Raw genomic sequence first — 22,257 nt, forward strand, 5'->3', positions numbered from 1 at the left:
AGTCATTGTGAATTTGTGGGTTGTACAAGCAAGTGTGCAGACTGTATGTGCTACAAAGCAAATTTAGGAAATAGAGAATAGTTGTCCTGGTTTAATTACCCAGAGGTATCTTCATGGCTGTGATCCATATAATGGAAAAAGAACAGTTTCTTTTTTGATTTATACAAAGGAAAGATTAGACACTGAGAAAAAAATTGAAGTTTTAACAAACAGCGCAGCTATAACTATTGAGAACAGCATACTAATTATATCTTTCTATTGAAAGTTTAACTTGATAAAGTGAAAAATTCCAATTCAAAATAACAAAAAAACGCATCCGCTTTTATACAGCAAGAACAACGTTTGATTTAACATATTTGTGTCTGAGGTATTTACATTTGTGTCAGTCAAATGGGTTTCTCAAATTATGAAGCGTAACTCATTAAGGGGAAAAAAAAAAAAAAAAAAGGTGGAATGTTGCCATGGAGCCAGCCTAACGTTTATAATAACAGAATAATAAAGGAAACAGCATCATTTTATGTTCTGTGTGCGTGTGTGGTTACGAAGAAGGAACCTCACTGTAATATTTTCCTTTCATGCAGTTGGTCTGTCCTTTCTTTTCCTGGGGTTTGGAAGGTATAATTTGATTAAATGCAGAACAGACTCCCTGTTGACAGTGGGGAAAGCATAAAATTGTCAGTGCTTCACTCAGTGTTTTCAGCTTCTGAAGAGCCAAGATGAAGGGTTGCTACTTTGTCTATTTACTGATTTCAGCTAAAGGAAGAAAATAGGAATAGTAAACCTATGTGTGTATTTCCACACTCTTTGTGATTGCTTTTCTTATGAGATATGTTTTTAAGGTCTTTCCCCACACATACATGGTAGTGCTTATCTGTTCTTTCTGGACATTTGTTGTGTCTTTTGAAGATTCTTGGTGACTGGGATTTGTTTTGTTGTGTTTTTTTTTTCTCATTGTTGCTCATGATGGTTATCTTCGTATGTGTTACAGAACTGGAGCAAACACCTGGAAAAAGTACATGTTGTTCTTGGAAGTAAATCCTGTGATTTGGACTCTCTTATTTCTGCTGTGGCCTATGCCTACTTTCTAGATAAGGTAATGAATAAACAAAAACAACAACAGTGGGATCTTATTTGCTACAGGTTATTGCTGACTCCCAGGAATTAATTTAGAGAGTAAAGTAATTTGTCTAAATGTATATGTTTCTAGCTCTTCATCCCCATCCAGTGTCATGAATGCAAAATTAGTCAAGTTTGAGAGGCAGAGTTTGACTAAAACTATCAGGGTTTTTTAAGGAGGGCTTCCATGAGTCAAAATTTACAAAATTTTGAAGAAAGCATAATCTTTTCCTGTAAAACTTAATTAAGATTTTCAGAAATTAATACAACACTTTTTCTCATTCCTCATTTTGCAGCAATTCTGCACGAGGAGCACACAGACAGAAACAAATAAAAAGAGAATTCATAAAGAATAAAGTAAGAGGACAAAAATTAAACAGAAAATGCAAACTTTCTAATTGCTCAGTCTGGTAAAATATGACATTAATATAAATCAATACTTATTTCTTGCAACTCTCACAAATACACATCTACATTACAGGTCAGTCCTCCTGATGTTCTTTGCTTACCAGTTCTAAATATACCAAGAAGAGACTTCAGCTTCTTCACGGAGACAAGGTTTATATTGGAGGAGCTGAATATCCCGGAGTCATTCCATATCTTCCGAGATGAGATCGATTTACATCAGCTGAATGCTGAAGGGAAGTTGTCTTTAACACTTACAAACCGCAACATGCTGACAAGGTATTGAATCTTATATACCAGAAGATGGCTTACAGGTTTGACCTATCTTAAAAATCATATTTTATATTTTTTTTTCTGAATTCAGACCAATATGGCTATGATAGCACAGCAAAAAAAAAAAACAAAACCAAAAACAAAACAAACAAAACAACAACAAACAAACAAAAAAAAAAACCAAAAAACCACAAAAAAAAACCAAGAGACTTTTTCTCTCATTGTGGTTCTGTGATTATGTTTAACACATACAGCAAAATAATCACTTTCTATCACTTTTGATTCACCCTTTTGAAGACAACTTGTATTTTCCCATAGCTTAGAATAGATATTTTAAATGTGCTTTCTCTTGTGGCCAGTAAATACAATATCTTTTTTTTTTTTCCTGCTTCTTAGTTAGCTTTCACTAAAGGAATGAAAGCCCTCACAGTGTTTTGAGGTGTCCACAACAATTGCAAGTTTTAGTGCTGTTAAGATTCTCCTAAAGATAAACAGAAATTTGAGGTGTTTACATCATAGTCAACACTGGCTTTAAATAAAACTAATGTTGAATAGAAATTGTTGTAGATGTAGCTAGCAACAGCTCATATTCTGCTTTTATGTCATCTATGATTTCTATATGGCTGCTAGAATACTGAAATCATTACAAACCACAGCATTTTTCTCAAAATATCCTCTGTGCCAGAGGCTGAGTTGATCAGTGGGAGCCCATACTTCTCAAGCAGGAAACTTTATAATCCAGTGGTGAACATAGGGAGCTTCTTTATAGTGGACTGCCTGTCTTGCCCACGGTGAAGAGCACTGTTTGCTTACAGCTCTCTTCAGAACCTCAGTTGAGATAAATAACATTCTACCTGTGCTATAGGTTAACTATGCAGCCTTGGGAAGAAAAAACAAAACAGCTTCCTCCTACTCTGAGATGTTTATAGATTAAAATAAAAGTAGAGAAAATCTAAAATAAGAAATATGTAAATCTCATAGCTGTTGGTATTCTTACAACTGCCAACAACTCAGTACATCTTCTCAAAGAAAATGTATCCACGAGATTTGCTTTTTGGTTGTTGCTGTCCACTCCTTTTTCTTCCTTCTAAGGAATTACGACTAGCATTTGATATTGTTAAGTACATTCAATGGGGAAATTCCAAATCTTCCTTTTATAAAGGGTGAAATTTTCAGTACGTGTAAAATTACTATTTTTCAAATTACTAAATTTAAAGATTTTGGTAACAGAAATGTGAACAGTTAAGTCCCTAGTACTTGCTGATAAAATCGGTGTGAATCTTCATTCTGAAATTACTGTTTTAGGACTTGAATGTAACACATTTTTCTGAATAATAGTGATGTTACAGCCTGGAATTATTTTTAAAGTTTTTGCAGTGCTTTATTTGGTTGTCTCAGATGCTAGACAAAAGAAGAAAAATAAATGTGTTTTTTAAATTTACTTGGTAGTGAGGATAAAAGTTTGGAATCGGCTGTTGTCAAAGTCATCAATCCAGATGAGCAGTGTGATGGCAGCCTGGAGTTACAAGCATCATCTTCCTCCTTAGTAGTAAAAGAGATTCTTCAAGAAGCACCAGAGTTAATCACTCAGCAACTGGCTTATCTCCTCAGAGGTGAGAGATTACTCTTTATATTAAATACTGAAAGGTTTAATGGAGTGTTTCTGAATCTGCTCATGCAGAAAGAGTGTGATCCATTCTTTGGTTAACAATCCCTTTAAAGACCACGGGAAGCTTCATAAAAGAAGCAGGGAGTAAAGAGTTTGTTAAAGAGTAACATTATATTGAATATTACAAATGTGCATTTAAAAATAGGCATGAGAGGTCTTTGCTGTATCACTAGACAAGAATATTAAATGGAGCTGTCGACACACCAGCTGGATAGCTAGAAGAGCTGTGCAGTTCTTCAATTCCAGGGGCTGTGCAGTGCTGGCAGCTCGGCGCTGTCTGCCTGTGGACAGCAATATGGGTTGGAATCCAATATTTACATATTAAAGTTTCTTCTGATGGCGGTACCTTTTTGTACAACATTGTTTTAATGGCATGATTCAGAACTTCTGCTGTTTAAAGATGCTGTAACCAAATCTTCATTACATCTTCTTTGGTATCATTTGCCCAGTAGAGAACAAGGGATGGGAATTCAGTACTCAGAAGTATTTTCATTTTTCGTCTTCATAGTTATTATTTACATTAGTTTATTCAGTTTACTTGCTGCAGCAGAGTGTTTTCTTGGAAAATGTAGCTGAAACTAGAAAGGAGTGCTGCCTTTAAGCTACGTACTGAATTTTAATATTCCTTAATGATTTTTAAAGATTTTAGGATATAATTGTCATTCAGCTATTAAATACCATTTTAAGAAATGAATGTGGACAAGTTTCATGAGGATTACAAAATCCAGACTACACCTTTCATAAACTAATGGAATCTTGACTTGTTATTATACTGATTGCTACAGTAGCAAATATGTTCTGAAAAATTACAAAAGGATTTTTGTTTTTTTCATGTTTCTCTGGAGAAATTTCTAACTAACAGAATTTAACCTGTACTTGTAAAGCCCTTCCATGCTAACAAGCTCTTGTACACCTTCCTTGAAATTTTTTTGTAAGCTTCAAATTTCAACTGAGTAGCTGTCCAAGAAATTCAGGCAAAACATAATAATTGATTCTGGAGGCAGAAAACAGAAAAGGCTTTTGGGAATCTCCCAGGCTACCTGTTTGGGGGTAGGTCAGGAAGTAGTGCTCTTTATAATCAGCAAGAGCATATGTAAGTACTATACACAGTAATAAGTGTCCGCATGTTTTGGCTCTATAGTTTGGGTCAGAAGTAAAATAAAGAAGTACTGAAAGTGTTTGTTTTCACTTTTAAGGGATGTAGTAGCTTATATGTATAGATATTTTAAAAATTAGTAAGTAAATTTTAATTACTGTGTTCAATAGTGTTCAGTAGTGAGTGTTTGCAGATCTCATGGAATATGTGGAGCACTGGATACCTTCACTTGCATGGTATGAGAAGGGATTGACCAAGCCTAAATAACTAGAGCTGTACTTGTGATTTAGAATCATAGAATCACCAAGGTTGGAAAAGACCTAAAAGATCATCCAGTCCAACCATTTACTTATTACCAATAGCTCCCACTAAACCACATCCCTCAACACAACATCCAGTCTTTCCTTGATGTAAGGAAAGCAAGACTTGATGTCTTGCTACTTGCACCAGCAATACAATTTGTGTATATGTAAGGTTAAACATCACAAATATCACAAGTCTTATTGTGTTTCTCTTAAAATAGAATGGATTTTTGGTACGTGAGAATCCTTCGTTACAAATTCAGAAAAGTCAATGAATCTCATTACTGGTTTTGATAGCAGAAAAATAATTTGTGATATAAATGTATGTAGATACATATGCAGATCAAGCTACAAACATCCTAAAAATAAAAGGTCAAAAATAACCCACCCTATCTAGGTTTTACGTTTCTCTGTTTATGTGATGGCCTTTTGTTAAAGTCTTTGACCTTAACAGAGATTTTGAAATTCATCTTACCTGTGAGCACAGGAAGAGGGAGTGACAGCTTCATTCTTGCTTTTAGAGAATGCATGTGTAGAATCTGAATCCCTTTCAGTTTAGTAGGATAATCCCAATCTCTGGTGATACTCCGCAGGTATATGAACAATGTAAAGAATGCTTCTCTATTTTTTCCCATGTGGTTACATTAATTTCAATGTAACTCTCTGTATTTTTTAATGTATCAGTTTTGAGGGAATTTCAGAAACAGGAAAAAAGTGGAAATCAAAGCAATAAGAATTAGGACTTTGTTTTCACTGAACAGCTGATAGATCCCAGCCCCTGCCTCTGAGTGTCTGAATTGGGATTCATCTTTCATTTTCTGGTTTTCCAGCAAGTACTTCAGTAGAAGACTTATAAGATAATACAAATACCTCATGTTTTTGTAATTATTGTGTAGTGGCTGTGAGAGTTTCATTCTTTGTCTCTTTTTCAAGTTTCATTGTCACAGTCTTTTAGCAATTTGTTGATTTTAATAACAAGAGCCAATATTAGGAACTTGTGTATTTTAACTCTGAACAAACTTTGCCTACTCTGCTTCTTGAAAAAAGAAAAAAAAAATAATTGAGGGAAGACGTATGATGTGAAACTTAGAGTTATTGCTTTAGATGATATAATATTTAAGGTCTTAATTTTTTATATATATTTATTTATTTGGAGATGGGTGGTTTCCTGAAATCTGTGTCTGCTCATCAAACAAGTTAATCAAACAATAAGTTAATTCTACCATTGGGCTTTGAACAGAACCTGCTTTGAGAGTCATAACACTGTATAGCTATATTTGCCTTGAGTTACAGCTTGCTCAGTCCCTGGATTTGTGCCAGAAACAAAGAATTATGGAACCTGCCAGAGTCTTGGGCCTGTATTATTTTATTTCCCTGGAGATGTTTATAAGGGGGCTGTTGCTAAACTCCAGATCCGTTATACTGCTGAATCATTACATTTTATATGGCAGCCAGCTGGCAAGGATGCGTTTCCAAGTACTCATTGTCAGGTACTCCGGATCAGTGCACTCTCAAAAATAGCTGCCTGATGTTTATTTGTATAAAACTTTGGAGGATGCCACAAGGTACAGACTGCAACATGTAAACAGAGACAGACTTACAGAAAGAGCATCAGGAGTTATTAAAACCTGAACTGGCTTTTGCTACTCACTAGCTGCACTTGGGTCAATTTGTGCCCTGTTGGGGCAGTCTGACTTTTGGTAGAGAAGACTAGTTTGTTATCCTGACCACCCAGACTTGTGTTGAGAAATGCCCTTCTAGGGCTTGTCAGGGATGATGCCAGTTTGTTTTTTTTCTGTTCTGTCCTGTACTTTGGTCAAATGACTCACATGTTCCTTAGTTGGCTCATCTCTAGGATATGTGTTAAAAAGAAGGGGACGTTTTAAACTGCAACAAACACTGCAGTTGTTTGAATAGGTATTTTTGTTATGCATGGAAACAGTTTTCTTGGAGGCAGTGCTCCGCCCAAATTACACAGTATTCCAGCTTTCCAGCTTTATGGCTTTACTGTTAGTTACAGGGAAGACTGTTTGCTTGTGTCTGTTAGTTGTTCTGGTTTGATTTGTTCTGTTGTTTTTTGGGAGGAAGGAGGGAAGAAGATCGGAAGGGGGGGCAGGGAATGTCAAAGCATACTTTCCATGAAAAAGAGTTGCTTTTCCCCTTTTCCCTGTCCTTTGTTTTTACATGTTGTGGAGCAAAATCTCAACAGGAGAAATGCCTATATTTTCATTGTACTGTTTCTCTCAGCCATAAACTTATAATTCAGGAGATGGCTGTGCTGTTCTTAATGTTTTCCCAAAACGACTTCTGCCTTCATTAGATCATGTTTAATATTAATGCACAGCAATTGCTTTTGGCAAAACTAGTGCTTCACTTCCAAACTGCTTTGCAAAAAGAATAAAATGCATATTGTTTTTTAAGAGGTCTAGCCTGTTTTCTAGTGACCTTTCCCTAGGAAAAAAATAAAAATCTGTAATATAGTATAATATACGCAAAAAATAATATTTAATCTTGTGTTACCTATTATACATTTATTTTCTCTTTGCTTGTCAGCAGACAAAGCAACCTCCATCATACTTTCAGAAACCCTTGGGGAGTTGCACCAGCACTCAGTGAAGTCTACAGGAGATTTCCGAGCCCATGTATCTCTTTTACAGCAAGTACTTATGAGGGAGCACATGACTAAGTGGACTACTGACCTTTGGCCATGCAAACATACCTCATGTTAACCGTTTTTTTTTTTTCTACTAGCTGGCATCTTAAGCTTCCCAGAGATGTGTAGGATATCTAGAAGTGTGTGCCTTTCTTTCTTTCCTGTTGATGAACATACTGCTAAAGAATAGAAGAATGCTGACCTCCTATTAATTTGAAAAGTCTCTTTTTTTTCCTTTCACCCTTTTTGAAAAGCTAACAATTGCAAGCATTACAGTACTGCTGTGATAAGGGAGGAAAAGAGTGAGAAGAAAGGGGAAAAAAAGCCTTTTAAAAAGCTTTTTTAAGGTATCTTGAGGTCTTATTTCAGGGTGACTGCATTTTCTTCTTGTATTAAATGATAAAGCCCAAAATTCCTAAGCTTGCTTTGCTATTTGAAGATATTGTTCCTGATCAAAATATGCAGTGGTCAGCAGGGAAAGGTCAATGCTTGCAGATTGACACTGCAGTACAGTGCATTTCTAAATAATTTGTATTTTTACATTTGTACAGTAATGTTTATGCCTTAAGAGAGGCAAAATCAAGTCTAAGGCTTTACCTTATTGTTAAAGAAATGTAGAATTTTCACACAACAAATGCACACTGCTACCTACAGGAAAGCATGATAGGCTGCTGTTGTGTATCCTGGATTTCTAGAAAAGTGAAGTAGAATAGCATCCTGGATTTCTAGAAAAGTGAAGTAGAATAGCAGACTGGTTTGTTTGTTTGTTTGTTTGTTTTTTAATTTGGTAAGAGCTAATCTTTTTTTTTTTTTTTTTTTAAAATATATTTTATTTCTTACTTCAGCTCAGAAAGCAAATGGGATCCTGGGCTCCATCAGGAGAGGGGTGGTCAGCAGGGATAGGGAGGTGATTGTCCCTCTCTACTCTCTACTCGGCTCTTGTGAGGCCCCATCTGTAGTACTATGTCCAGGTTTGGAGTCCTCAGTACAAGAAAGACATAGAGATTTTGGAAAGAGTCCAGAGGAGGGCCACGAAAATGATCAGGGGGCTGGAGCACCTCCCCTATGAGGACAGGCTGAGGGAGTTGGGTTTGTTCAGCCTGCAGAAGAGAAGGCTGCTGGGTGACCTCATTGCAGCCTTTCAGTACCTGAAGGGAACCTACACCCAGGAGGGGAGTAAACTCTTTGAAAGGGCTGACAATAGCAGGACTAGGGGAAATGGATCCAAGTTGAAGGAGGGAAGATTTAGGTTGGATGTTAGGGGGAAGTTCTTCACTAGGAGAATGGTTAGGCCCTGGAAAAGGCTGCCCAAGGAGGTTGCGGATGCCCCGTCCTTGGAGGTGTTAAAGGCCAGGTTGGATGGGGCCCTGGGCAACCTGATCTAGTGGATGTGTATGTTTGGTGGCCCTGCTAGGCAGGGGGGTTGGAACTACATGATCCTTGAGGTCCCTTCCAACCCGGGTCATTCTGTGATTCTGTGATTCTTGTTTACTAGAAAAATTGATTTCAGTAATGTGTGATGTTATCTGTGATGTGCAAGTTTTACTGCCATGTGTCCTTTAACATGTGATGTGAAATTTATTCTTTGAATTAATACACCAAATAAATGTAGCATAATTGAATTATATATATATATTTAGGTGAGATATGTAATCCACATAAATTTCTACTGCTAAAATTTTTGAAGTGCTTTTTGTTATTTGCTGTGGTGATGGTGCAGGAGGAAAAATGAAAGCATAGAGGCTTAGGAAGGGAACAGTATCTGTAGTCTGTTCTAGAGCCCTGGCTGCTGGTGCTTTATGGCATATGCACCTATTTTTATAACCTATCTTTATAACAATGTTTCCTAGTCAGCCTGGTGAGACTGAGGATGGTTACCTCCGTCTCTTAACTGTTTGCCACAGACTAAACATTTCGGATTGTAAGAGCTAACTTATATAATTGCAATGATTTTCTCACTGACCTGTCATGATGCAATGTGATCATACTCTTGTCTGATATCCCTATGCACAGTACGGTAATAAATAATTTCAATGCTGACTTGTAAGATTTTATTATTCTTAATTTAATGTGAGTAATTGGGAGTGAAGGCTGTCCTTGGATATATTAATAAGTGGGATCTTAGTCTCCAAGGAATGAAAGTGGCTTTAGACCTACAGCAATGTCAGGAATGTTTCATGTAGCAACAGTAGTCTGAAAAGAAATCAAACTCACCTCTATTGTAAGATCATACAAATTATGATGAAGTTATTTATTGAACTGTGTTTCTTCTACCTTTTAAAATTCTGTGTATCATTTTGTGATGTGCTTTTTTTCATACATTCACTGACAAGGATTCAGCAAGAGTCAGTTATGGTGAAATGACCATCATCTTCTGTCACATCATATTTCTTAGCATATCCCTAATGCCTTTTGTAAGTTTTATTTGCTATCCTCAGGAATACTTTAAAAAATTCTGGAAATACTTCCCTCCGTAAGTCCTTATTTGATGCAAGTAATGCAGCAGAATTAATAATTTTTAAAGTACAAGCAATTTTATTTATGTGTGTTCAGATGATGGTATATCTCCTTATTTTGGCATATTTGCTTGTTTCTGATCACTTCATTGGTATTGCCTGTAGAAGTAAGGCTGGCAATGTGGTTTTACTGTTTCCAGGCATCCCAGCACTTAGTCTCATGCTTAGATGAATTAGTCCTTACAACACAATGCAGGATGGTGGCCATGCTGCAGAACTGTTGGACACACACAAACATGCTGCTCAGCCATGACAGTACTGGAAGCAGCCATGCCACTGTAGCATAGATCCTAACAAGCTGTCCAATTCAGATCTTAGAAACTCTCTTCATGTCAGGAAGATTATTCTGTTTGGAAAGTATTTGATAGCCAAATCAGTGAACTCACTTATGGAAGCAAGCTCCAAATAGGAAATAAAGGATAACGTAAACATTTTTGTTTCTGTGGTATCTCTCCAGTGTTTACAGGAGGTATTGATTTTTGCCTTTCAAAATTTCAGGAAGCATTCTCTTCAAGTGCATGTCTTTAGAGGCTGACACAATTACAGAGCAGCAGGAGAAAGTGCTGTCAGTTCTAGAGGAAAAATTTCCAGACCTTCCCCCACGAGAGGAAATTATCTCTGTTCTCCAGGAGACTCAGTTTAACCCTCAAGGTAATCAATTTTTTAGATATTTTACAAATTCTGTGACGTAAGCAAAACTAAGTAGCTGGGCTGATTGTGTGGTGAGAGTAGCAGCAGCATGCTTTTTGATAACATTTACATGTAGTTACATTTAATTTTAAGTTAAATGGCTCATACTTTTAATTACGGAATTGTCATTTCTGAGATTTTGAGAAACTATAGAACATCTAAGTAATTTTATTTTGCTTTCGTGGATGAACAAGCACTGGCACAAGTTGCCTGGAGAGGCTGTAGTATTTCCTCCTTGGAGATTTTCAAAAGCTGCCTGGAACCCATGGACAGCCTGCCCTGGGTTTTTCTGTAGGGTTTGAACCAGTTGACCTTCAGAGATCCCCTCCAAACTCAACTGTTCTGTGATTTACAAATAAAGTAAACACTGTATTATTTCACATACTTGCTTTATGAGTATAAGCTAGTCAAATATTTTTGTAGTATCACATATGTGATACAAGGACTTGGGGTTTCTGATGAATTAAAGGCTTAACAAGATATCAGGAAGGCCAACTATATCCTGGTCTGCATTAAAAGAGGGATGGGCAGCAGGGCAAGGGTGGTGATTGTACCTTCTGCTCTGACCCCTAGAGGCTCCATCTGGAGTACTACATCCAACTGTGGGGCCCCCAAAACAAAGAAAATGTAGAGTTGTCCATAGGAGGCCATGAAGATGGTTAGAGGGCTGGAGCAACACTACCATGAAGAAATGCTGAGGGAGATGGGATGTTCAGTCTGGAGAAGGCTTTGGGGAGATGTAATTGCAGCTTTCCAGAACTTAATGTGAGCTTATAAACATGAAGGAGACTGGATTTTTACGTAGTCTGATTGTCATAGAATCACGGAATCACAAAGTTGGAAAAAAGCACTAAGATCATCTAGTCCAATTGTCAATGTATCACCACCATTCCCACTAAAACATATCCCTAAATGCCACATCTACACATTTCTCGCGCACCTCCAGTGCCACCTGAGCCTCCTCTTCTCCAGATTTAAATAATCTCTGTCCCCTCAGCCACTCCAGATCCTTCACAAACTTTTTTGCCCTTCTGTGGAAACTCTCCTGCACCTCTTTCTTATAGTGAGGGGTCCCAAACAAACACAATACTCAAGGTACTGCCTCATCAGTGCTCAATAAAGAGGGGCAATAACCTCACTAGTCATGCTGAATGCAGTATTTCTGATATATGGCACTTAACATTTGGCTTCTTGGCCAACCTGGTCACGCAGCTGGCTCATGTTCAGATCCTTTTCCTCACTGTATCTTTCCATTGCCCTGCTGTCTGTAGCATTGCATGGGGCTGTTGTGACTGGAGTGCAGGACATGGCACATGGACTTGTTGAATCTCACATGATTGGCTTCACCACTGATAGATCCAGCCTGTCCAGATGCCTCTGTGGAGCCTTTAACATCCCTTTCAACCCAAAACATTCTGCTATTAATTGAGACTCAGATTCAAGGTATAATGAATAGTTTAGGCCATGTCCAGGAACCATGTTGCAGCTACCTACCTACCTGTAATAAGAGTGGATTTTGTCTTATGAACCTTCATGAATGGATTACAATGTCATCTGCTAGGGCCCTGTACAAGCAGATCGACTTTGACTGAGAATAGAGAAGTGGGAAAGCTGTAATTCTTTCATTAATCTGTACTAGAAATAACTGAAGATATTTTGACATATTTTCAGTGATCAATACTGGAAATATTTCAACACAATATTTGATATCAGGATTGTGAAATTATTCTCTAAGAGCCTGAGGAAAATTTGTATAACTCCCACATTTTTTACTATCTTCATTAAATGCGATCTGTTACTAAGTTGTTATTTAAGAGCTAGTACTGAACTACTGTCACGGAGTTCTCTCTAGAGCTCAGTCCGGGACAGTGGGCATAAACCCGGGGCAGCAGGAACAAAAGCCCCCCCCCCTTTTCTCTAGCGGCAGGGTACGGCAGAGTGCGGCGTGGCCCGGCCCGGCCACGTGCGTTTCGGAAGAGGGGAAGGGAAGGGAGATTGCGATTAGGTCTAACAAAAAATAAGGGAGAAAAAAGGTGATCTGAGAACGAATGGCAGTTTAATAACCTAATAATGCTAAACAAACAACAAGAGAGTTTCAACAAAGAGAATACCAAGTTCCCAATCTCACCGATGGAGCTGTGGAAGGCAGGAAGCTCTGACCACGTTGTCTCCTCGCAGGGAGCCGGTCCAGCAACGCCGTCCCCTTCCTCCCTTCCCTTCCGGTGCCCCTCCCCACATGCCCATTAAGGCAGTTCACAGAAAAAAAAACTTGTCCCCTTTACTCCCATTATTAGCATGGTGTTCTGATGTGGAATACCAACACCAACCAAATTGCAAAACCATAACAACTACTGAGTTACTTTTCTGTTTGATATATCAGGTACGCACAGCACCCATGCAGACTCGCACTGTTTTTCACTGTTATCTGCCAGCACATTCACTGAATACTCTTGCCTGATTTCAGACGTTCAGACTGAAATGGTTGTTAAGGACATAATTTGATACACTTTTCCCTTTCTTCTTCCTTTTGGTGAGGTCACAGACTAAATTAGTGCAGGGCTATAAATTTTTGGATGGTTTCCTGATGTTTTTACTGACATTAGTTAAGAAATGAGAATTCAAAAATGAACTGAAAACGGCCTGGATTGGAAATACTCAGTGAATGTGGCTTTTATTTGACTTGGTTCTTAATTCTGCCAGTTGCTGTGGAAGGTGGTTTAGTAGCATCAAGTACTTGTTTTTACATCACAAACTGTGTTTTATAAATAATGTTTATTACCCTAGTATTTAATACAGAATTTGGAATAGTAGTTGTAACAGCTACAGTTTGCATGACATCTGTTGCCGATAGTTTTTATATGCTACGTGAGCAAGATAGTGTGATACTTTTTTTGTTTAGTAATTGGCTTGAATTCATGATATTCAATTAACTTCCTCCCTGAAAAAATATGGAACACTTACAGATTTGCTTGCCTGATTTACATAAACCCATTGGTGGTATCAATTTGTAAAGAAAACCAAAAGGATTGAATGTATTTTACAAATACCATAATATTCCACTTATGCATTTCTGAGTACTATTCCAGAAGTATTTAATACCAGTGACATAAGGATGGTCTCTGTATTCTTTAATCAGTAACTGGAATTCAGTTGACCTAACAAATGTGAATATGCAAATAATTTAATTTTATTGCAGGAGACTTAACTCTTCATCCTTTGTTGTTGCTGAGTTTCTATTGGTGTGGGGTTGTTTTTTTGTTTGTTTTCACTTTGTTCCTTTCTTAAAGAACTTATTGGGAAATGTTGAGCATTCGATTATTAGCATTCATTTAATATTACTGTTCTTGTAGAGTGTCCTAAAGTACAGAAGGCACAGAATTAAGGTTCAAGCTGTGTTTTTAGTTAATTTTGCTGTATCTATCTGTTCAGCTATGAGTGTCTGGATGTGCTGAAATTCTTTTTCTGACGCAGGTGTAAGCATCGAGGAAGTTATGTTGAAGGGTCTCAAGGAGATTTCAGATGGAGAAATCAAGATAGCAATTAGCACTGTGCACATGACACTAGAGGTAAGAGAAAGCCTAAATAACGTAGTTGGTAAATAGCTCTAATGCATAAGGAAAGAGCTTTTTAGGAAAGATTTTGAACCTTGTATTTTCTTTAGATTGTATATGAGCAGAATTTTTTCTAACTTTGGAAGAGTAGCTGTTTGTGATCTGACTGTCAGTGTTTTGCTTCTGTTTATTATTATTATTACTATTAGTTAATTTCATGGTGCGTAAGAAAGTTGGCACCAGCGAACTGCAGCCTTTGGGCATACTGAACGTGTAAGTTTCTAGTCACTCTTCAGTAGTGTTTTGTCCTAGTGTTTTGTCCTTTTCACTTACGCTGTGCTGTACAATTTATGTATCTGGTGTAGCATTTCCTCAGCTCTTTGAAAGGAGAGAGTATCCTTTTGTTCCTCACACATGAAACTGTGTGATGAACTGTGTCCATTGCTATATAGATGGACTGACCATATTTGTACAAAAATTAAATGAGAAAAAAAGGACCATGATAGGAAAGAAGTCCATAGAATTTTGATCTTTTGGATCAAAACTAAGCATTTTTCTTAACGAGTGTCCCTCAGACAGCCTGAAAGAGGCTGCTTGACTTTTCTTTCTCAACCTGTCCCAAACATTTAACCGTTTCTTAAGGAAAACTTCTGTGATCTGTTTTGTGTCACTATGTCAAGATAACTGGTATTATGGATGTTAGGTTATCTGGACCTGAAGTAAATGCAAATATAACTGTATTTGGCATGCAAATAAAAGGTGCTTCTGTGGATGAGGAAGTTTTTGGTACAATCTAACTATTAATAATCCACACATTTCTGCTTTTTTTCTTCAGCTTGTATAGTAAGGCATTCAAAGCAATCTTTGTATCAAATAATGAAGAAATAAATCAGAATCTGTTACTTTCTTCACATCAAGCAGGCTTTAGCATGGTCAAAACCTTCACTGCTTTATTAACTGTAATTTCGCTTATGAAAATTATGCTTAAGTTGGGAGTAAAGAGTGAAGGGGAGAAGTATAGTAGGATAAATCCCCAAAAGAGAAGACAAGCATTTAAAAGTTCTTTAACGAACTCTTCCTCTTATTCTTTTTTTAAAATCTTTTTTATTTTGTCAGTTTCATTGAATGTCGTGTAGACTGGGCTAGTAATGAGGAACTAGATATAGCATTATAGTTTATTTTTATTTAAATTATTTTGAAGACTATGTAGAATGTAGATCTTGTGCTCCACACATCAAAGCTCCAGCTAAATATGCTTGAACTTATCTTTACTGCTCAGAGTCATTATGACCTGACACTGTTCCTTGTGGTAAACTGGATTTGGCAACAATACTTTTTCAAAAAAAAAGCAAGCTAGTCTTCAAAACCTTCTCAGCAACTGTGTAAGATTTGATGCTAGCACAGTTTTTTCAAGGAGTGGCAATATCTGGTGATCAAACAGTAGAAGTTTCACCGTTTTATTTCTGTGGGTGCATCTAGTGGCTGTTGGGGAAGGAAAGTAGATTCCATTGTATGTAAAAAGAACAAGTGATCAGAAATTTACTGAAGACAGATTATTTCTAATCATAACTTTAGTATTGTTATTACTTAACATTACTGTCATGGAGTTCTCTCTAGAGCTTACTCAGGGACAGTGGGAACAAACCCGGGGGAGCAGGAACGAAAGTGCCCCCCTTTCTCTAGCGGCACTGTACGGCACTGCGCGGCCACGTGCGTTTCGGGAGAGGGGAAGGGAAGGGAGACTGCGATTGGGTCTAAAAAAAAAAAAAATGAAGGAGGAAAAAGGTGATCTGAGAACGAACGGCAGTTTAATAACCTAATAACGCTAAACAACAACAAAAGAGTTTCAACAAAGAGAATACCAAGTCTCCAATCTCACCGATGGAGCTGCGGAAGGCGGGGAGCTCCGACCACGTTGTCTCCTCGCAGGGAGCCGGGCCAGCAACCTGGTCCCCTTCCTCCCTTCCCTTCCGGTGCCCCTCCCCACATGCCCATTAAGGCAGTCCACAGAAAAAAAAACTTGTCCCCTTTACTCCCATTATTAGGCATGGTGTTCTGATGTGGAATACCAACACCAACCAAATTGCAAAACCGTAACAATTACTTAGCATTTTTTTTGGCATTTCTCTTCACCTTTTGCTGTAAATATTTTATATTAAAGAAAGTTGTTGTTGTTGTTATTGTTGTTGTTTTGTTTTGTTTTTTACCCTAGAGGCGTAACTGCCTTTTTTTTAGTTGTGACGTTTAGAAACTAATACTTTTTTCTAAAAAGGATTGTTAATTTCAGAGTTTGTCTGGAGTGCAGTTTTGCTTTTCCTGCTTTAATGCAGTTTGCTACAATGTTTTCTGAACTCTCTTATTTACAGTGTTTCACTAGTATGAGACATTTTAAATATAAATATATATATATATATATATATATATATATATATATATATATATATATAAGCTGTTGAGGATGATATGGTCTTAACTGTGATAAACTGGGTGGCTTGCAAAAATATTCTGTGCTAATTACTTCACATAGTATTGGAAACATGGTATCCATAATGGAATTACAAAGTCCACATCTGTGTTCCACTTAGATTTTGGTTATGATCTGAGAATTCACAAATTTTAATGGCTTTTGTATTTTCTCAGCATTTTTGATGCTGATTTTACACTTATCCTGAATGTGCTCTGCAGATATGATTAAGGGATGTGAAATGCAGACTGGCTGCAGGTGGTGAATATGTGTATGTGATTGTTTCTTCAGAAATTTCACAAGGTCGAATTCTTTCCTAAATCAACAGATAAGTAAAAGCATTTTTCATTTAAGGGATTTTGATAGGCTCAGTTCTATTTGCTTTGATTCACTGTTCTATCGTACAGCTGACAAAACAAAAGACAGCGGTTCTGTGATTGTATTGTAAACTGCTCAGAAGCATGAATCTCCTACTGTGATATATGAGTATATGTAGAATGAAAGTGTTATAGCTTGACACCCAAACTCTGATTTCACCCAACTTTTTGGTACAATGAAGACAGTCAGAAATCAATAAATCTGATATTCTAACTCATGTGCTCAGTAGCACATTGTCAGATAATTTTGTGGTCTTCTTATCAACATTTCTGGTTAAGTTTACAGATTTTTGTTGAGAGTAAATTCTGAAAAAAAATACTAAATTCATGGGAGGGTGGAAGTTCTTTTTAGACGAATCTTGGCCTGGAGGTAAGTTTCTTTCATAGAATCCTAGAATCCTAGAGTGATAGAATTGTTTGGGTTGGAGGTAACCTTTAAGATCATCTAGATTTAACCTGCCTGCTATAGGCAAGAGATACCTCCCATTCAAGCAGGTTGCTCAAAGCCCCATTCAACTTAGGCCTTGAATACCTTCTGGGTAGGGGCATCCATAGCCTCTCTGGTCAGCCAACACACAAAGGCAGACTCCCATTCTCAACAGTTTCTTTTGAAGAAAGGTGTGAACACAGGAACTAATAGTGCACTGCTCTCAATGCTTTATTTGTATGTCAGTGCTGATGTTATTCAACTGTGTGTGATTTAGATCCATTCTCTGTCGGCTTGCTAGTTGTTGGCTGGATGATGTTTAAGTGTCCTGAGACAGGAAAAGCTTTCCAGTGTTGCTGGAGTAGGAAGTGGTGGCATGAAGGCAGGGGAGTGTTCAGATTTTACTGAGAATTTGTGTAAAGCTCTGCATTTTTTTGAGTTAACTACTTTTGGATCTGTGCTTCAGATCCAAAAGCTTCAGATTTTTTGGTAAAAATGTGCTTCAGATTTACCTGACCTTAAAGTCTGTAAGTTGAAATGAGACTTGTTTCTCTAGTGACTGGCTGCCAGAGTATGTGCTGCCTGGATTTCATATGCAGAATAGTGGCTTTTTAATTTTTATTTATTTATTTGTTTGTTTGTATTTTTAATGTAGAGGGGAAAACAGCATCAGAGCCCATATTACAGTTATTTTTGTTGCCCTTTACCACGAAGTTTCCCCAGGTCCAAATAATGATTACTCATAGGATATTGTAGCAAAATTCAATGCATGCATTGTAGTTAATTTCTGTTACACTATGTTATACCCTGAGAGTATGTTTTTCTTGTTCTCTGCTGGAATTCTCTTGGAAATGGGAAATATCTTCTCAATGTGACTTTCTGTGAAAGTCATTCTTTTCCTGCGGAATGAACACTTACTTTTAAACTGAACTCTCTGTTCTGCTTTTCTAAGTCTAGTACAGTGGATTAAAGCTCAGGTTTTATGCATGATCACTTTTGTTGAAATCGCTCCTGAAGTTCAAGCTAAATAATACATCTGTTTGGACTGAGTCCTTAATCTTCTGTTTCATGAAAATTTGTTTTGTCTCCTTGCAGAATTTGAAATAGATTTGGACAATAGAAAAATCAGATTCCTCCTGTGATAATTAAGGCAGTCCATTAATAGTCTATTTGACACCACCTACTATTCCAAACAAATTAGGGGTAGTACAAAGAAAAAGCTCTGGCTCATGCAACAAGTTTCCTCTCTGTGATTTTATGTCTTAGCCAAAATCAAAGTGACTGTTTCAGCAACCAGAACATAGGAAATTTAGGTCTTTGGAAGCACAGTGGATCTGCATACCAGAAGATAAGTAGTCTGATCTCAGAGATGCAATTTTATTTTTACTCTACTTTTTAATAGTGGTTTGACATGCAACTACACTGCTCATTTGTTCTAGTTCGTATGTATGTAGCAAAAAAATGTGGGAGTACACATAAGATGTACAAAGCAAGGATCTCTGTCTCAACTGGTGCATGTAAAACAAGTGATAGATGTCTATCTATGATGTGTTGTTATGTGAATCTCCAATATGCTTGTTTGAAGGTTTGGACCCTTTTTTGTCTGTCTGTAACAACTGGACCATAGTTACGCATTTGGAAACTTTTTTCTTGTGGTATAAATATAAACATATTTTAAATGATATCAAATTGGCACATGAATTTGTTTTTAATGCTAAAAACAAAACAAGAAGAAAGCCCCAAGTAAACATGTTAACATTTAATCTTCCAGTAATGGAATCGGAAACAAAATTCTTAGTAACTTACAGTAGCAATGCTGTGTAGAGATATTTTTCTGATGCCTGTTGTGAGAAGTTAGGGTATGTAAAATAAATGATGTATGGAGCTGTAGGAATGCGACTTTTGCAGACTACCTTATGTTTAAGGAACATTAAACATAGGGTTCTCGTTTAGCAAATAAATAACCACTCATTTCAATGGCTGCATAGTCTGGACTTTTGTGCATATTTTTGCAAAGATGAGAAGAGGCCATTAGGGATTTAATATAAAATAAATCGCCAAGGGGTCTTCTTGTAGTCCTAGTCTTTCTGCCACATGGTGTGTCACTAATGTGCATAAATGGGCTTAAATGAATTTGTTATCTGTATTACATTTGCAGTATGTATATATTTATATATTATTTTTTAATTGTGTTTAAAAATAAAACATTAAATACATCATTTCTGAGAGTTGAAAACATACCATTTGTAAATAAATCAACCTTAATTAAGGTCTTAAAATGTCAGTGTGAGAGATCTGCCTGTAGAAAAATGTATAACATATATAGTACGCAAAGCTCAAATATGCTTCCATTTGATTTTTTTGAAGCATTAGGAGGGTTAAGTTGTCCCCTTATAGGACTGTGTAATACAGTCAGACATGCATTAATTGCATTAATGTAAATACCACACTCATATTTAAATGTCAGAATGAAGTGTTCTGGAGGATGGTGGCTGTTATGTTGATGCCTCAGGTCAGACTAAGTATCTCAACTGCAATGAGCACGATCCATGGTGTGGAGAGCTGAGGTAAATCTGCTGAATTCTCCCTTGCAGTTATTTCTTCATCTTCAAAGGTGTGAAAAGAAACTGGAAAGAAGAACCTTAGATTAAGTGCTTCTCAATGTTGGTTGTAGTGATTACCAGGATTGCATGTAGATTTAAATTAAGACTAGGTTGTTTCCAGGGGATCACATGAGGGTGATATGGGATTAAGTGCCCCTACTCACTAAGGTCTGTCCATATGAAGTGATGGAATGTGTCAGGCAAGGTATGTATTAGAGTTCCTCGTGAATTGAAAGTGAACTACTAAAACTTGCCAAGACAACTTTGTTTATCAGTGATTCCAAATCAGCCTGTGCTCAAGCCTGTGTTATTAAAATCATATTTGAAAGATGTATTTGATTATATCCTTCTATACTGCTTTCATGACTCACATAGTAAACCAGAAGCATCAGAGCGATATTGTGTACTTGCAGCATCACCTCTTGTCTGAGATATACAGTTCTGCATACAACAGTACCAGTTCTGCAATCGTGTATGTTATTTTCAGTTTATTTCAGTGTCTAAAGAAATTGCATAGACTTCATCTGTTAAATTTTATCTGACATTTATTCTGAATTTGGTAATTTGGTCTATGCTATTGTTTTGCTCAATCTTGGTTCAAAACTTAATAAACAAAGTAAAATAGCTGCTAGAATGATTAAATGAATAAAGATGCACATTAGCTTAATATACTAACATTTAACATGAAAATGTGCTTGTATTTACAAGCATATTATTCAAGAAGATAAACTGTATTTTCTTTTGTATTGTTTATGAAATGTATTTCTCTACATACAATCTTTATTATACATGTGAAATATCTGTATAAAATATGGCTTTATAACACACATATCTCTCAGCTAAATAAAGCAGTATCTGTAATATCATTATTGAACTGCATTCCTGACTTCTACAAAGCTGACTAATTCATCATTCGTATACTCTCCTCGTTCTTGTCAGTAGCATTTCAGCTCAGCTGTTCATGGGGCATAGACACTGACAGCGGGAGGTGCTGTTTTGAGAAATGTTCAGCATAAAAATAGTTTTTTGGTGTGAAATAGATTATACTTTTACTTATGCTAATGTAAAACATAACTTGAGCACTTAATACTTTAAGATCTGGCCATAATGCATGAAAATAAGGAGGCATAATATGAATAACAGCAATGTAAATATTACAGAAAAGTTAGATTTGCTTTTTTGCTATTTCCTTTTTTTTTTTTTTTTCTTTGCCTATTGTGTGGGAAACAACTTAGTGTAGAACATTAAACTGTTGAACCAAGATTACAAAATAATTCAAGCTATAAGTAAAATAATGTATTTTGTGTTTGCTGGTGTTAGTATTACTGCATAAGTCCACAGTCATATCCACGGGAAGCAACAGATAGATATAGAAGAAGCAAATATCTTTCTTGGTGACTGCTTTTCTATTTTTCATTATGGAATTCAGAAAAACATATACACACACCTGTAAAATTTTGCAATTTTTATTTAGAATGGTGGTATTTTATGCAGGTAAACAAAACAAAAAAATCTGCTGTGTCCTGAAATACTTACTTTGTCCTATCTGGTTGGCAAATCATGTACATAAAAGAATTTTTGCACTGGAATTTAAGTGAATAAATGCTTATCGTTGGTAAACATTATGATAGCCTGTGATATTAGTACACACCAATTAATGTTATACCCTCTGCTACATATTAGGAGCTCAGCCCTGCATCTTTTAGTCATTTTAAAATGTAGTAATATTTTGGAGTCTTGTATTAATTAAATTGATTAGAAGTACTATGTAATTCCTGCCTCCCCCTCACCCACCTGCAACTTTTGTGTGCTCTGGTAACAGGGAAGACCCTTCTTACAACTCCTTGTAACTGAGTATGCTGTGAGCCTGCTTGAAGTCGAGTGCTGTGTCTGACAAAATTTCAGGGTACTAATTTATGAAATGCTTATAACATTTTTCATCTGATTTTCTAAGTATAGATGGAATTTATTGATTATCGTTATAATAGTAGGAAGTATTTGAAGTCTTAGAGAGCTTTTTAGTGTATTTTTCCCAAAATGTATCTGGTTAAATTTTTTTTCAATTAGTTTTCTCAGTGTGTGGGTCTCAGTAAATTGACGCTTGTTATTTTCTTT

At 36.6% G+C, this 22,257-nt stretch overlaps 1 protein-coding gene across 11 annotated transcripts in view; it reads left to right on the top strand.

Moving 5' to 3' along the window:
* PRUNE2 (prune homolog 2 with BCH domain) overlaps positions 1–22,257 on the top strand; it is a 136,503-nt gene that overhangs the window by 30,700 nt on the left and 83,546 nt on the right. For all 11 annotated transcript variants that reach the window (XR_014939765.1, XR_014939763.1, XR_014939764.1 and 8 more), the window contains exons 2-6: positions 989–1,093; positions 1,598–1,800; positions 3,244–3,407; positions 10,529–10,681; positions 14,192–14,286. Coding sequence is in view for 6 of the 11 variants with exons in the window: in XM_085529927.1 (XP_085386053.1) it covers positions 989–1,093; positions 1,598–1,800; positions 3,244–3,407; positions 10,529–10,681; positions 14,192–14,286 (720 nt within the window). In the remaining 5 variants the exon portion in view is untranslated. The remainder of the gene's footprint in view (positions 1–988; positions 1,094–1,597; positions 1,801–3,243; positions 3,408–10,528; positions 10,682–14,191; positions 14,287–22,257) is intronic.

The sequence above is a fragment of the Coturnix japonica genome, chromosome Z (assembly GCF_054131305.1).
Source record: "Coturnix japonica strain WE chromosome Z, WE-NBRP24, whole genome shotgun sequence".
NCBI lineage: Eukaryota > Metazoa > Chordata > Aves > Galliformes > Phasianidae > Coturnix > Coturnix japonica.